At 40.0% G+C, this 16215-nt stretch overlaps 1 protein-coding gene across 13 annotated transcripts in view; it reads right to left on the bottom strand.

Annotated features, from left to right (window-relative positions):
* Nucleotides 1-4883: 4883 nt before the first annotated feature.
* Nucleotides 4884-16215, bottom strand: part of MEF2A (myocyte enhancer factor 2A) — a 79240-nt gene continuing 67908 nt past the window's right edge. For 4 of the 13 annotated variants that reach the window (XM_060694788.2, XM_060694786.2, XM_087878318.1 and 1 more), the window contains 4 exons: nucleotides 16063-16107; nucleotides 12132-12258; nucleotides 8725-8851; nucleotides 4884-5356 (listed from right to left, as the gene is read on the bottom strand). In XM_060694788.2, coding sequence (XP_060550771.1) covers nucleotides 4990-5356; nucleotides 8725-8851; nucleotides 12132-12258; nucleotides 16063-16107 — 666 coding nt within the window. In that variant the 3' untranslated portion in view covers nucleotides 4884-4989. The remainder of the gene's footprint in view (nucleotides 5357-8724; nucleotides 8852-12131; nucleotides 12259-16062; nucleotides 16108-16215) is intronic. The other 9 variants (XM_060694794.2, XM_060694793.2, XM_060694792.2 and 6 more) reach the window with 4 other exon arrangements.

The following is a 16215-nucleotide window of genomic DNA, read 5'->3' as shown; positions in this document are numbered from 1 at the left end:
TTAAATATAGCAAAGCAGTGTTTTCTTGCACAACAAAGTGAGGAAAAAAAATCTCTCTTTTTAAAAGTCTTTCACATTCTAAATTTCAAACTTTTTTTTCTCCCATGGTTGACATCTGGGAGGAGTCATTTATGTTCCTTATTTACTATATATTTCTTGTGCACACAGTACACTTGCCTATGCATTAATATCCTATAATAGGTAAAAGGCTTAAAGCATTCCCTACTAGGATTTTGCTGTGCAATCCCCAGGAAAAGATGCAGCTGCTTTAAAAGAGTTGCATACAGCCCATACATCCGCACCCTTATACATTCCAAAGCACCTTTCTGGAACTGTTCCAAAGTGCTGCACAGCCTTGTTTCTTTATATGCCTTTTTTTTTTAAAGAAAAAGTTATTAATAGGTCTATGATTCTTTGCAACCTCTTTTCTACAAAGATTTGTGTGCTATGCAGTCTTGCTGAAATCTTATTATGTATGCATTAAAACTATTTTACACCATCACCTCCATTGTTTGAACTCATTCATTAGTTTAAAAGGGGGAGTATTCAAACAGCCTTATTAAAAGAGCTTGATCAATTAATGAAAATTAATTCTAGGAGGATTTAGCCCTCTGTCAAGCTGATAACCCCCTAGCCATCTTGGGGAGGATGGACTGTTCATCCCTTTGGCCAAGGATCCTAACTTACCTGAAGTTCTTGTTTTCAGCATAGGGTTTGTATTGAGGATATTTCAAGCCATATCTCCTTAACGGAAATGTATCAGGTCAGAAGCCACCCAATGTACCTCTCTATATACCTCTGAATGAATTTTCAGAGTGTCGCTAAAATCCTAGAGACTGGGTCTGAGAACCAAGATCAAACCAAAGAGCGCCTTCAGGCATGCTTTAAGGTGAGGGGTTTTGCAAATAACAAGAAATAATATTTCAGCATTTTAGAGTAGTTTTTTTTTTTTTAATCCAGTCAGATCTTTATTGATGTAATACAAATTCCTGTTAAGATTTCAAAATTGGTTCTTCATGCAATGTCAGGGACTGCAGGCAGTCCTTGTTTAGTGTCAGCCTTGGGCAATGGCCACTTGTAGTTACGACAGTGGTGAAAAGATCACTTTGCGAGCAGTCCTTGCCTTTACGACCATTGCAGGTCTGTAAAGCACAGGAAAGCTGAAGTCGCACTGTCTTCACTTAATGGTGGCCGGTTCCAATTGTGGTTGCTAAACGAAGACTACCTGAACTATTCAAAAAGAAAATTCAGGTCTGTGAGGCATGTGCAGCGAACTGAAGGGCCCTTTGGATGCCTGACTGCCTCCTGCCCCAGAGGTTTCTGCTACAGAATAATTGCACAATTCCTGCTGGAAGGGAGGGTGATGATTCACAAACGCATCGCCCTGTAAAAATGTTTTGCATCACTGCCGCAATGTCAGTGCAAAACTTTATATTTGGTACAAAGGAACAGCAAATGACAGCACAGAAACACCAACTCATTCAAATGCCAAAAGTACAGGATGCAGCTATTACTAACTTAGCATAAACAATCCTACCTGCTGTTGCAACTTTATCAACAGGGTCAAAAGGGTATGTCCAAAAAACGCCTAGAGTTACACGAGTTAGTGCTAATTGTAAAAATAAAATTAAAAAAAATCATTTTCATGATGTGAAGTTCTTCCCACAGGAAAAAAACAGAAAGGGGGAGATCTGAGAACAACCTGTTGGGCCGAGAATTAACAAAGTCTGATTTCCAGAAAGGATTCTTAAAGCAAAACAAAACAAAAGTGGGGTGGCTTAATGTTACAAAGCCCAAGATTTTCTGTTGTATGGTTTTTTAAAAAGACGCATGATGATGTAACTCCTTAGAGACCTGCATAGGAATAAAGACTATTGAGATACAGTCAGCACAGCCATTTGCATTAAGGCACACAAGAAATGAGACAGTAAATGTGAAATGAAAAAAACCCAACAACTCCCGTTTGAATCTGCGGGAAGGTCCATGTAGTGCCAGAGAAACATGCTCATTTGAAGCACCAGAAGGATCACTGAAGTGGCTGTGTTGTTCCCACGCGAGGGAGCAAGGAAGTTTGACAGCATTTTCTGTTCTACCCTAACAAGTTTTGAAGTAGCTAAATTCCAGCTCTTTTAGTTCCTCAAAACACTGAGAAATGATCACAAAGAATAGGGGCAATGGGTAATTCCCCCCCCCAAACTGAAAAACAATAACAAGGGGCACTATCCACCACTGGTATATACGATTATTCATACGATAGAAAAAGAAAACAAAAATAGGTAATGTGTTTTTTAAAAAAGGAAGTATCTTTCATTTCTGTTTAATTGGGAGATTTCCAGCAAGCTTAAGAGGTTTAGAAGGTTGTAGGTTAAGAAGGAATGGGGGTCAAAACTTGACCTTAAAACTCAAAATTTGTCAGCATTCCAGAATTCAATTGCATGTGTTCCAAAATACTATCTAGTTTAGATATGAAACAGAATGACTATTTCACTCCAAAAGAAAGCAGCCAGTGACTGGCTCACATTTACGGTAAATCACACGTTCAAATATACTATTTATGCGGATACACACAACTGGAGCCCAGAGGCTTACTGATTCTCACAACTGGCTTCCCTGCATTTGTCCTGCCAGACTCCCAAATTCAAAGCAGTTTTTACTGGGTCGAATGTGAACTGATCCACGGAAATGAATTGTACACGAACTGCACTGTAGGATGGTTAAGCATGGCTTGATGATCGAGACAGCCAAGGGGATAACTTCCTCAAGACGGCAGAAGAGAATCCACTGAAATGAAATGGCTAAAAGTGAATATTACGTTCTTCTATGCTCAACTCTGAGATACTGACACATGCACCCACCCGTATTGTACACCATAAGGCCAAATTTAGACCTGGCGTGATGCTGTCTTTAAATCTACAATTAGTGCAAATGAAAGCCACGGAGCAGCCCTTGGGGTCCAGAGATTTAAATATTCTAACGTGTGCTCAAAAATACAGGTTGGATATCTGAACACACTAGAGGAAACTCCTAAACAGCTGCCACCACTCCCCCTCAAAGTGTAAACTCGCTTTCTAAATAACTTGCATTAGCAAAATGCGTGTAAAATATACCTTGTCCAAAAACTAACACAAACCACTTCAAAATCCCTCTTCCTTTTTGCTTCTCTGTGCATGTTTTCATTACATGAACAATATGATAGCTCCCTCAACCCCAGAAAAGACATTTGCAAAGAATGCCTTTAAAAACCATGTTGCAATATCTTTTTCTATTTATGCAGGATGAATTCAGTATCAGATTTCTATAAGAAGGATTAGGGAAGGATTTATCACTTTACTATCTATATACATATATATTTTCATATATATATAAATATTGATATATAGATATAGATATATATATATACACACACACATGCACACACAAATATACACTTATACATATATATATATATGTATGTGTCTCTCTGTGTGTATATATTTATAAAACGTGTAAGGGAAGCTTTACTATACAGCACAAAAAAAAAAGAGTACAATTTTAACAAACACATTCACCACCAGTGAAGGGGACAACCCCCTTTTTAAAACACCCTTTGAAAAAAAGTCTGAATATTAATTAAATCCAAAAGAAAGTACAGTATATTGAACAAAATAGTAAATATTAAACAGTGAATACTCTACTAATAAGGACTTCGCCTTTTCTTCTTTTTTCTTCAAGTTGGCGTCAATCCACAAAAATATACTTTTTAATCTGGTGAACGTACAGTACATACGTACTTACACCAAAAGGTGATCATATATTTAAGATGCTATATACACAAAATTTGGCTCAAATTTTAATTTACATAAAGAATATTCATGGCTTATTTTTCCCTAAGGTTCTGCCTGCAATTTTTTTTTTTCCTTCCTCCCCTGAAAATAAAAACAATAGACAGTCAAAAATCAAGTTAGAAGTATACTCTACAAATTTAAAAAAAGAAAGAAAAGCTACACCATTCAACTTTGGCTTGTATAAATAATTCATAGCAGAATGTGTTCAAAAGTACATATATAACTTTCTATATAGTCTTCAAGGGACGTATGGTTTTCTTTAATAAAAAATATACACGAGCTAAAATTGGTTCTCTATATTTTAAAAAAGGTACGATTAACATAAGAAAGCTTTTAAAACATATTCCAATTATAACTTAATATATTAATTCTTTTTTTCTTTATAGATATCTCATAGGCTAACATCTTCTGAAGATTTCATGCGTATTATTCATGAGTCTGTCTCATGTGGTTTCAAACAAACAAACAAAAAATCTTATCAGACCCAGCATTGTTTTGCACGTGCAAAAACAGGAGTTTGAGTGTGTGTGTGTGTGTGTGTGTATGTGTGTGTGTGTGTTTTTAAAATAATACCAGCCCTTCTCCATGCATTCTTTGCAAGAGAGACCCATGCTAGACTGGGTTAGAGAGAGAGGTCATCCTATGTACAGTATTGCTTTCTTTTTCTACTGCTCTGCTGCTACAAAGCGTAATTTTAATTACAGGAAACCACACAACTGTTAAAAAACACACAGGAACACTACTAGAGGCAGGCCCTGATGGTTCAAGCCATCTAACTGGATAGTTTATATAAGGGGGAGAATATTTCTTTTGCACAACCAAAAGTCCAGCATTAAGTGCCAGGTGAGGCCAAGGCCTACGAAGGGTGGGGAAATCTTCTGTTATACTTGTTTAACCCACAAGGGCATCCGCAACCATATAAAAACATTGGTATTAAGTGCCCGTTTTTTTTCTTTTCTTGTGTCTTGCTACACATTCACACACATATATATGTATACAAAGATATATATATGCATGTATATATATATATAATATAATATATATATACACATATAAATATTTATTCGAGGTCCTTATTTATAAATTTAGATATGTCAGGACTGTTCATTGGAGGGGGGGGGGTGTAATTTGAAAGTGGAAAGCCGACGCGTGGAGAACGGCAGGCTTAGGTCACCCAGGTGTCCATTCTCATCCGCTTGACCGTCGGGCTCTCGCGATCTTCTGAATTGGGAGGCCTCCCCAGCCCCACCGGCGAATGGAAGTCGCCCCGGGGATCCTCCCGGTCGCTGCCGTCGTAGGAACTGCTAGAGCTGCTGAGGCTATCCACCGGGGAGCGGCCCATTTCTTGCCGCGACTGTTGAAGAGGTGGTGGCGGTTGCTGTGGAGGCGGCTGTTGAGATGCCTGCGGCTGCGACTGGAACGTGGAAGGGGTCACCCTTTCTCGAGGAGGTGAAATCGGTTCGGACTTAATGTTAAGATTCTGATTGGTGTTGATGGATAAACTGGAACCCTGGGATAACTGGCTTCCCGTTCTAATTAAAGTCGGGGAGGGGAGAAGGGGGGAGGGAGAGAGGGAGAGAGAGAGAGAGGGAGAGAAACGGAAGAAAAATCATGGTTTGCTGTGGTTGCTGGAGCCAACATTTAAGAAACCAAACCTTGCATCCAAGAAATTAGAATGGGATGTTTGTTTGTTTAATTTATAACCCGCCTTTGTTATTTTTTATTGTTTTTTACAAATAACACCAGGTGACAAACATATCCTACACACCTCCATTCTCTTATTTTCCCAACAACAACCTTGTTTAGTCAAGCAAATGGAAAATGGGAGGGTGTGTGGTATGTGTGTGTGTGTGTGTGTGTGTGTGTGCGTGTTTGTGAATGAAATGCATTACTCGTGAAGACAAAGGGCAAATGTGACAACATGGAGACAACAAGCCCAGTTGTGTTATTTGTGGGATTTTCCAAACATTTCAAGCACGGAGACCTAGTCTTAAAAAAAAAAAACAATTGGTTTGCCTGTCGTATTAATCAATTAACATCCATCAGCGGAGTTGGCTGAATATACTACACCAAAGGAAATAAATCAGATTATGATTTAGGGCAGTGTGGGAAGCTAGTCATTTGTTCATTCAAAAATGAGTGGAGTTCTATCAGTAATCAGCCTTTACTGCCTCATATTATATCTCGTGTATTTCTTAAGAATATTTCAAATAAGTTAGAATGGGAATAGTCATTGGAAAATTATGTACTTGTGTTTTAATTACTTTGAACAGTCAGTAAATGGATGGTTGTAAACTGAGGACTAACTGTAATTTTCAAAACTGCTCTTTAGCCTTTTGAGTCAAAAGGACTGTGATAAGAATTTTGATTTTAATCCAGTTACAGGAAATTGTAAAGAAACTAAACAGAGTCTTGTTTTTTATGGCCTCACAATTTACAAAAAAATATTATTATAGGCTGCTCCATTTCTCTTGGCTGTTTTTTGAAATGAAGAGACAAATACTGGAGAGTGACAGGGTAAGAAAGGAATACAAGATTTCCTTTGGGAATTTTAGAAGAGAATAACAGAGTTGGAAGGGACTTTGTAGGTTATCTAGTCCAACCCCCTGCTCAAGCAGGAGACCCTACACCATTTCTGACAGATAGCAGTCCAGTCTCTTTTTGAAAGCTTCCAGTGATGAAGCTCCCACAACTTCCGAAGGCAACTTCTGTTTCATGGGTTGATTGTTCTCACTGTCAGAAAATTTCTCCTTATTTCCAGGTTGAATCTCTCCTTGATCAGTTTCGATCCATTATTCCTTGTTTGGCCTTCAGGTGCTTTGGAAAATAGATTGTCCCCCTCCTCCCTGTGACAGCCCCTCAAATATTGGAAGACTGCTATCATGTCTCCCCTGGTCCTTCTCTTCACTAGACTAGCCATGCCCAGTTCCTGCAACCGTTCTTCTTCATATGTTTTAGCCTCCAATTCCCTAATCAACTTTGTTGCTCTTTTCTGCACTCTTTTTATTTATTAGATTATTATTTATTAGATTTCTATACCGCCCTACTCCCGAAGGACTCAGGGCGGTGCACAGCCAAACAATAAAAACACATACAATACAAAATTTAAAAAATAGAATAAAATCAAATTAAATAATTTTGGCCCCGACAAATTTAAAACCCCAAACTTTTAAAACCAATTTAAAATTGAATATATAAATACTAAAAAATATTTAAAATTTTAAAAATCTTTTATAAAAGAGGGGGAAAATTAGGCCAGGCCGGCCTGGTGAAATAGTAAGGTCTTTAAGGCGCGGCGGAAGGTGCGCAGATCCGGGATCCTCCGTATCTCTGGGGGGAGCTCGTTCCAGATAGTAGGTGCCCCCACAGAGAAGGCTCTCCCCCTGGGGGCCGCCAGTCGGCATTGTTTGGCTGACGGCACCCGGAGGAGCCCCTCTCTATGGGAGCGTACCGGCCGGTGGGAGGCTATTGGTGGTAGTAGGCGGTCCCGCAAGTACCCGGGTCCTAAGCCATGGAGCGCTTTAAAGGTGGTAACCGAAACCTTGAAGCGCACCCGGAAGACCACCGGGAGCCAGTGCAGCTCGCGCAGGAGAGGTGTTACATGGGAACGCCATGTCGCTCCCATTACCACCCGCGCGGCCGCACTCTGCGCCAGTTGGAGCCTCCGGGTGCTCCTCAAGGGGAGCCCCATGTAGAGAGCGTTGCAATAGTCCAGGCGGGAGGTGACAAGGGCATGAGTGACCGTGCGTAAAGAGTCCCGATCCAGAAAGGGACGCAACTGGCGAATCAGGCGAACCTGATGAAAAATCCTCCCGGTCACGGCCGTCAAGTGCTCTTCTAAAGACAGCCGTGAGTCCAGGAGGACGCCCAAGTTGCGAGCCCTCTCCGTGGGGGCCAATGATTCGCCCCCAATAGTCAGTGATGGCGTCAACTGACTATATCGGGACGTCGGAAACCACAGCCACTCAGTCTTGGATGGGTTGAGCCTGAGCCTGTTCCTCCCCATCCAGATCCGTACGGCCTCCAGGCACCGGGACATCACTTCAAGGGCATCGTTGGGGTGATCCGGGGTGGAGATGTACAGCTGGGTGTCGTCAGCGTACTGATGGTACTCCACCCCGAAACCACGGATGATCTCGCCCAGCGGCTTCACATAAATGTTGAACAGGAGAGGCGAGAGGACCGACCCTTGCGGCACCCCACATATGAGGGGCCTCGGGGTCGACCTCTGTCCCCCTGTCAACACAGACTGCGACCGGTCAGAGAGAAAGGAGGAGAACCACCGCAACACAGTGCCTCCCACCCCCAACTCTTCCAACCGGTGCAGCATGATACCATGGTCGATGGTATCAAAAGCCGCTGAGAGATCTAACAGGACCAGGACAGAGGAGCACCCCCTGTCCCGAGCCCTCCAGAGATCATCAACCAACGCGACCAATGCCGTTTCCGTGCTGTACCCGGGCCTGAAGCCCGACTGGAACGGATCCAGATACGTCGTTTCATCCAGGTGCTGGGGGAGCTGTTGCGCGACCACACTCTCAACAACCTTCGCAACAAAGCGAAGATTGGAGACCGGACGATAATTTACCAACATTGCCGGGTCCAGGGAAGGCTTCTTGAGGAGAGGCCTCACCACCGCCTCTTTCTACAGTCTCAACATTTTTTTTGTAGTGTGGGGACATGACTTTTCCTTAAACCTGCAAAAATGCAGGAGTTTTGCAAATCATAAATCGGCATTCTTCTCAAGAAAACAACCATGCACATCCAACTAACCAAAAGCTAGAAAGTAAAGAACACTGCACTGAATTGAATCAACTCAAACACGATCAGAGGTTGTGGGCTTCCCACTGGGACTAAGACAGCGAATCCAAGGAAGCTGCAAGAATGGTCTCTTACTTACACAAGAGAGCTGAGAGCTGCCTGTCCTAGATGATGCTGTTGCCAGGCAGAAACTTGTCCTAATGACAGCATTCCTGGGGAGTTAAACCCCTGCAGGGCTGACAGGTCTGCGCTAGTCAAGGAGTAATCTGAAACAGGAGAGAAAAATACAAGGGATTTTGTATTAAGAATTTGTGGCAAACTGCTGCCGTGGTGTGTTTTTGTTTTTTTTCTACACCTCACAGACTGATTGCTAACAGCTAAAACAATTGTGAGGTCCTATTTACTGCTTTTGTAGATTAGGTAAATTGGTACAAAGACGCAAGCCAAACTAATTTGTCCCCAATCTCTAAGGATTAACTCTCAAGTTCATTTTAAAAAAAATTGCTCAGGGAAAGTGTACGGGCGGGTTACTTGAGATGCTGAAACACAGGAAGCCTGTTAAGACCATCTTTCATTTATGAGCAGAGAGCAGATGCAGAGTCCTTGACACAACTCTTACACAAGAAATTCAGGTGGACTCCCACGAGAAAAACCAAGATTATTCCAAATAGTAACAGGGTCCTGTTAATTCCTTTAAGAGCAAACCCAGAGGGATCACGCTATCCAATTTCTGTTTAATAATAATAATAATAATAATAATAATAATAATAATAATAATAATAATAATAATAATAATAATAATAATAATAATAATAATAATAATTTTATTTATATACCTCCCTCCTCCAGAAGGACTCGGGGCGGTGTACAGCCAAAATTAAAAACATAAATATACAATATCATAGTTAAAATTAATTAAAATCATTAAATAGTTTTGACCGAATTTTAAAACCAAAAGTTAAAACCCAATTTAAAATCATTCAATTAGACAGCCCCACCTATCCGAACAGTAGGGTCTTGAGGGCACAGCGAAAAACCCGGAGATCAGAGATGTTACGAATATCCGGGGGCAATTCATTCCAAAGGGCAGGAGCTCCGACAGAGAAGGCTCTCCTCCTGGGTGTCGCCAGCCGGCATAAGTTGGCCGATGGCACCCTGAGGAGTCCCTCTCTGTGGGAGCGAACTGGTCGGTGGGAGGCTGTTGGTGGCAGAAGGCGGTCCCGTAGATATCCTGGTCCTATGCCATGGAGCGCTTTAAAGGTGGTAACCAACACCTTGAATTGCACTCGGAAGACCACTGGGAGCCAGTGCAGCTCGCGCAGGAGAGGTGTTACATGGGCGTAACGAGGTGCGCCCATAACCACCCGCGCAGCCGCATTCTGGACCAGTTGGAGCCTCCGAGTGCTCTTCAAGGGGAGCCCCATGTTTATATCTACAAACAATTTTGTGAATTGCAAAACAGCCAAGGATTCAAATCTTATTAACAACATTATTTAAAGTATCATTTACTCTGCAATTAAACCTTCAAAAAACTCTCCAAATAGCTTACAAACTTCAGAAATAAAATTAGTCTGCTGCTGCTTTTGGAAGGAGGGAGGGAGGGAGGATATGGAGGAAGTGAGAAGGGAAGAGACTGAAAACCAACTGTAAAGAATACCAATTAAGATGCATACAGTTCAGGAAGCCCATCTGAAGATTAATGGTAAGTAAACTGAAGAGTACTTAAAGCTGTTGTCTAATTATTGTTCCAGAAGTAATGGAGAAATGATTCCCCCACCCTCACTTTTGCAGGGTGGGGGCCCCCTGCAGCCTTATGGAACAGATGTCTCCAGGGTTTGATTCAGGAACTTAAATATTAGGTTTTTAAAATCAGGGCTTAAATAGCTGTCACTTCTGATTAACATGCAGGAAGTTATTTCACTTCATGATCGTCACTGCTTTTTCTCTCACATACGGAAGGAGAGGGAGCTGCAAATGCTTTTCAGCACTTAATCACTTTCTAATACTGTTCTCTTAATATATCCCTTTGCCTCTTGGGGAAAGAATAGGGATAAAAATGGGTTCCTGTGAAAGAGCAGTGATTTATGCTGCAATGTTGTTTTTTTCTATCTATTAGTTGATACTGGCTAGACAGTTTTTTCCATGGGCACATAGAGATTTCTGAGCATATAAACCAGGCACGGTTTCACATACAGGGGGAATCATAACACTGACTGTTGCTTCATTTCCCTGTTTCAGAGAACCACCACAACAAACTGGCTTTTCCGTCATAATTTCCCTCTGCAGTATTTACCAAACTCCTCTCATATACTACTCTGCTATACATGATTTAGTTTTAGGCTGTTGTGATTTTTTTAAATGTATTGTACTATTTGTTGTGTGTTAAACTGGATCATTTAGTTTAAAAGATTTAGATTTCTATGAAGAGCAGCACATAATTTTGAGGGATAATTCAATATTCATGACTTTTTTTAAAAAAAATATATTTTCCATTTTTACAATTTACATAACAATAAGCAGTTTTTACAGTACTGTGTCATGTGTCTCTTACAGTTATCTACATTTATTTCTATACATTTTTGTTTCTCTGTTCTAACCACTTATACCACTTATCCCAAACCTCATAAAATTCTGTTTCTACCTTGCCTTTTATTTCTAACGTGATCTCATACATCTTGGCACATTCTAATATCTTATGAATAATCCTCTCATTGGCTGGTATATTTTCAAGTTTCCAACATTGAGCATAAACAATTCGTGCTGCTGTTACTATATGTAAAATGATATGTTGGAGTTGCTTCTTTATCCTTTGATTAATTATTCCTAATAAAAATAATTCAGGTTTAAATTCAATTTGTTCTCCTGTTATCTCATGTATTTCTATCTGTTCTCAATATTTCTTTGCTTTGGGGCATTGCCACTACATGTGATAAAATGTTCCATCCTTATATTTACACTTCCAGCAGTCAGATTTCATATTTGTGTACATTTTGGCCAATCTCGCCGGTGTTAAATGCCACCTATAAAACATTTTGTACTGATTTTCTTTATATGCGGTCGACAATGTTAATTTACAGTTTTTGTTCCATAATTTTTCCCATTCCTCTAAATTTATTCTACGGCCTATATTTGTGTCCATGCTAACATTGGACTTTTCACTATTTTTCTTCCACTTCTACCTCTAATAGATATTTATATGCTTTTGTTATAAATTTTTCTTCCTTGCCTATCAAAATTCTATCCAATTGTTGTGGTATCCCTTGAATTCCATATTCTTCCATATCTTTTCTATATCTCGACTGTGTCTGTAGATATGGCCACCCGTCTATAATTATACCGTTCTTTTAATTCTTCATTTGATTTAAGCTTCCTCTGGCTATCTAATAGTTCTTTGTATCTTATCATCTTTTAATATTCGTGACTTTTGTTGGCCACAGTTGAATGTTGCAAAGACAGGATTGCCTAAAGGCTTAGAATCCTTTGAATGAGGCAGCCATTAAGAAAACAGAAGAGGGGAGATGAAGAGCCAACAAATGCGTAACTTACCAGTATTGTAAGCTGTAGGCATGGCAGAATAGACCAGTCCTTGTGGGGGCAAGCTTGGAGTTGTCACAGATACAACTGGTGTTGCAAGAGGTTGCGTGGACTGAGAACTACTTAACCTCTGGGTGTTCTGTGAATGGTGACCAGAAAAAAGAAAGTGGTCAAACAAAACAAAGATGCACTGAAGTGATTTCAGACATGCATTGGCCAAATACAAACACTGAGGTTCTTTTCTTCTAGTACATTTTTTTATATTTTAAATCAATCTCCATTGAGGTAATCAAGCAGCACATTTTTTTTTTTTTACCTAGATAAGAGTCATAGGCTTGAAAGGGACCATTTGGCTGAACACTGGAACAGGGTTCAACTTCCACCTCGATGAACGAATCCGGATTACACCCATCACAGCTGTTCTGCCTCTGAGCACATCCATGAAAGGAACTGGGCTCTAATATATTTTCTAACATTCAACCAGAATAACAGTTGAACGTGTTTCAGGGATTAATTAAACCATAGTGATTTAGAGATTAGAATGGCAATTTACTCAAGATAGGAAGAGAAAATGGGCTCATTCCTATAAACTTTGTCTTCCTAGGATTGTTGGGATCATCTTCTCACATCCAGTTTTTTTGGGGGGGAAACTGCCAGTGAAATTTAGATAAACTATCTAAATAAATGAATTTCAAATCCTTTCCTCTCCACAATATTATCCTTTTTGAATTCTAGTCCTTTCAAATTGCTATACTGATGACATCATACTCAGTAGGATAAATTGACATGAAAAGTTGGCCCATGGTAGACCAAGCGTGCCATATTCATAAAACAAGGCTCCGCAATACTTAAAATCTCTTTTCTTTTTCTGGCCCACAACATAGATTGAACCAGTTTTGGGGGTTTCGTTGCAATGCTAAATGATTTAATTGTCTGGAGTGGGTCTTGTCCTTTTTTTTTTTTTTCTTGGCTTGATATTAAGAAGCTGTGATGCCACCAGAGGGCACTCTCTTCCTGTAAATGCTAAAATACAAATTGATGTTTACCCTTGTATAGGAAAACAGAGCTGCTTCAAAATACATTTTGACACATTGAAAAAAATTCAGCAGACATGCCCTTTAACTTACAACAAATGGATCCATGCAATTTGCATGCAAATAATAATTAGGACACTGTTTATGGGAAGAGAAATGTAAATATGCGCAGGCATCATTTGAACGAATCACTGCAAACCTATGGGTGTCCATTTTGTGTTTGTCGGGTGCAATTCATAGTGCTTCAACTACAGTGCAGCTAATTTAAATTGGAAACCATGTAGTACTGTGTAAACAGGGGTCTCCAACCTTGGCCACTTTAAGACTTGTGAACTTCATCTCCCAGAATTCCCCAGCTGGGAGTTAAAGCCCACAAGTCTTAAAGTGGCCAAGGTTGGAGATCCCTGCTTACAATCCTACAAATCAGCAAAATGTATCTTGTGACTTGCTAGCGAAAACACTTAAATCTTTTCAGATTCTATCTGTGAAATGGGAATATCTTAAAAGGCTGACAAATAGGAGGTTGTAGAGATGAAAAATGGGGAAAGTTTCCTGTCCCTAAGCTTTTCAAGAAAAAGTAGAATTTGACAGAGGGCAATAAACAAAAGGCCTCAATTCATTGAAGAAATCCAATTTTTTTTTTTAAATGTAATCAACAAGATCATCCTACTACAGATGTTCTTACAAGATGTTCATTATTATCTACACTCATTTTAGTGTCCGGTGATTTGGGGTCAGAATTTTCCTGGGTTGTCCTGAAGGACAACTTTTATTAGAGATAATGGCAATTGTTGTTCTCTTGTGAAATCACTATATTCTCCTGAAATAGCTTTGGATTATGCAATGGTTCTACTCTTATCTACAGACTAATTCCCCCCAAAAAAGACACTGGAAGACTGTAGCTCAGCTCCCTGATAGTCTTATTGAAATACTTTTCTCCAGAGCTATTTAATTCCTGTATGAAACCGTTGGGTTCAATCAGTAGAAGATTTAGAGCCATCAGCATTCCCCTAATATTCTTCCTCCTTCTTCTCCTTCATCTGAACCAAGAGCGGTTTGGACTGGTCAGCTGGAGGTAGATGCGCCCCGATACCCGGAAGTGTTTCAAGCTCAGAACAGAGTGTTTCCAAGCTTGAAATGCTTCCAAAAGGACAGCCGGTTGGTTACATTCGGAACAACTGCTTTGACCTTGAAACAACTGTTTCAGAATCGAGCCAGGCATTTCAATTTCAAGATAGTTCAACTTCAAAAGAAGTTGATATATACACAAACAGCATCGGAATCGCAGCTGGCCCAGAAAGTAGCAGGACGAGCAACAGTGACTTGGGCCTTCTTCTCATGCCCTACATTTACCCCTTGGTTGAAACTACCGACTGCCTGTATCTCCGAGGTCACCTGAAAGCTGATTATGGTTATCTATAAAGCTTTATAAGGCTTATGACCAAGCTACTTACAGGACCACCAAGGCCCAAATAGTCTGCTCCACAATTTCATCATCACATGTAGTGCATCATTTATGAGTCCCCTCAATAGAGATGTTTTAGCTTCGGTGATAAATTCAGCTTTCTCCATAATGGGTCCCACATTATGGGATAGCTGGCAAAGGGAAGGGAAGTACAATCCTTCATTGCCCAGAATTCCCTAAGGTTTTTGTATGCTACTTTAGGGGTTCATATTCAATTTTCCTGCGTTTATTTTTAAAGCACTGGTTTACTGTTCCCCTTTTAAGTCACTCCAATATAATTGGCTGACTGAAATGGATGTTTAACTCTTTAGCTTTTCAAATGTATGTATCCCGGAGATACAGAGGATCCCAGATCTGCGTATCTTCCGTCGCGTGCTTAAGACTTTCTTGTTTCATCAGGCTGGCCTGACCTAAGTCTTTCCCCTTTTTAAATGGAAATTTTAAATTTGGTTTTAAAGTATTGGGGTTTTAAATTTGTTCAGCCAAATTATTTAATTCATCTTATTCTATTATAAATTTTGTATTTATATTGTTTTATTTTATGGCTGTTCACCGCCCTGAGTCCTTCGGGAGTAGGGCGGTATACAAATTCAATAAAACTAAAACTAAAACTATGTGAAAACAATTACGTAGGAAAATTAGCACACTAGATATATTAGACATGATACTTTTATCTAAAAACATCAATGTACTATGTAACTGGATGCATTCACAAGACAAAGAAACACACACACACACACACACACACACACACACACACACCATGCTGTCATGCATAAAAAGCCCCATATCAGCAACTCATTGGGTTTAAATTAATTGATAAAAAGCATCAAAATTGTTGTTCTTTGTGTCCTTTACACAGGTTTATCAAGATGCAGATTTGCCGTAATGCTGAGAAGCATTGTTTTAGGAGTTGTTTTTTTTTAAGGCTATACAAAAGAAACTACATCATACGTGTTTTGTAAAAAGTCTTCTTAAGAGGAAGCCTTTTCCACTAGAAACAGACAGCTTGCAATTGTAGTTTCTTTTTGGTAAACAGGGAATCCCCTTGTGGCTTCCTTCTCTTGTAGAGCATGAAATTAACTTTATCTCCAGCATGGTGAGCTCATCAGGAGTGATGTAATCTCCGAGAAGGAAAGCAGCAGCCACAAGAATCTGTTTCAGTATGGGTAGAACTTGGTAGGCCAAATAACTCTCTCAAAACACCAACGTACCTGAGCCACTGTGCAAATAATCATTTAAGGATTTTCCCCCCAATGTTGCTGGTTAGAGGTTTGGTTCCAATGTTCCCCTTTCAATTAAAAGGAAAAAGGAAAAGCTTCCCTTGTTTAAGGTTTATTGATTCCCCTTAAATGAATTTTTTCCCCTCCGCGACAAAGGGAACATTGGTATGGTTTACATACAAAGTTGACATGAAAGCTCTTCGGATTTTGATGTTTCATACCAAGTAAGAACCCAGACTCACCAACTCCAATTCATCCTCCTCCGACTGTACTCAGCAAATAAGAGGAATAATAACATTACTAAGAATAGATTGTATTTCAGAATGAAAGAGTCACGTTCGGGCTTGAAAAGCTGGCTATATTTAGCCTCGCTA

This window comes from Pantherophis guttatus, chromosome 13, assembly GCF_059756535.1.
Source record: "Pantherophis guttatus breed Tessera chromosome 13, ASM5975653v1, whole genome shotgun sequence".
In the NCBI taxonomy this organism is placed as follows: Eukaryota; Metazoa; Chordata; class Lepidosauria; order Squamata; family Colubridae; genus Pantherophis; species Pantherophis guttatus.
The sequence above is the reverse complement of the archived record's forward strand: the minus strand, read 5'-3'. Positions and strand labels throughout refer to the sequence as shown.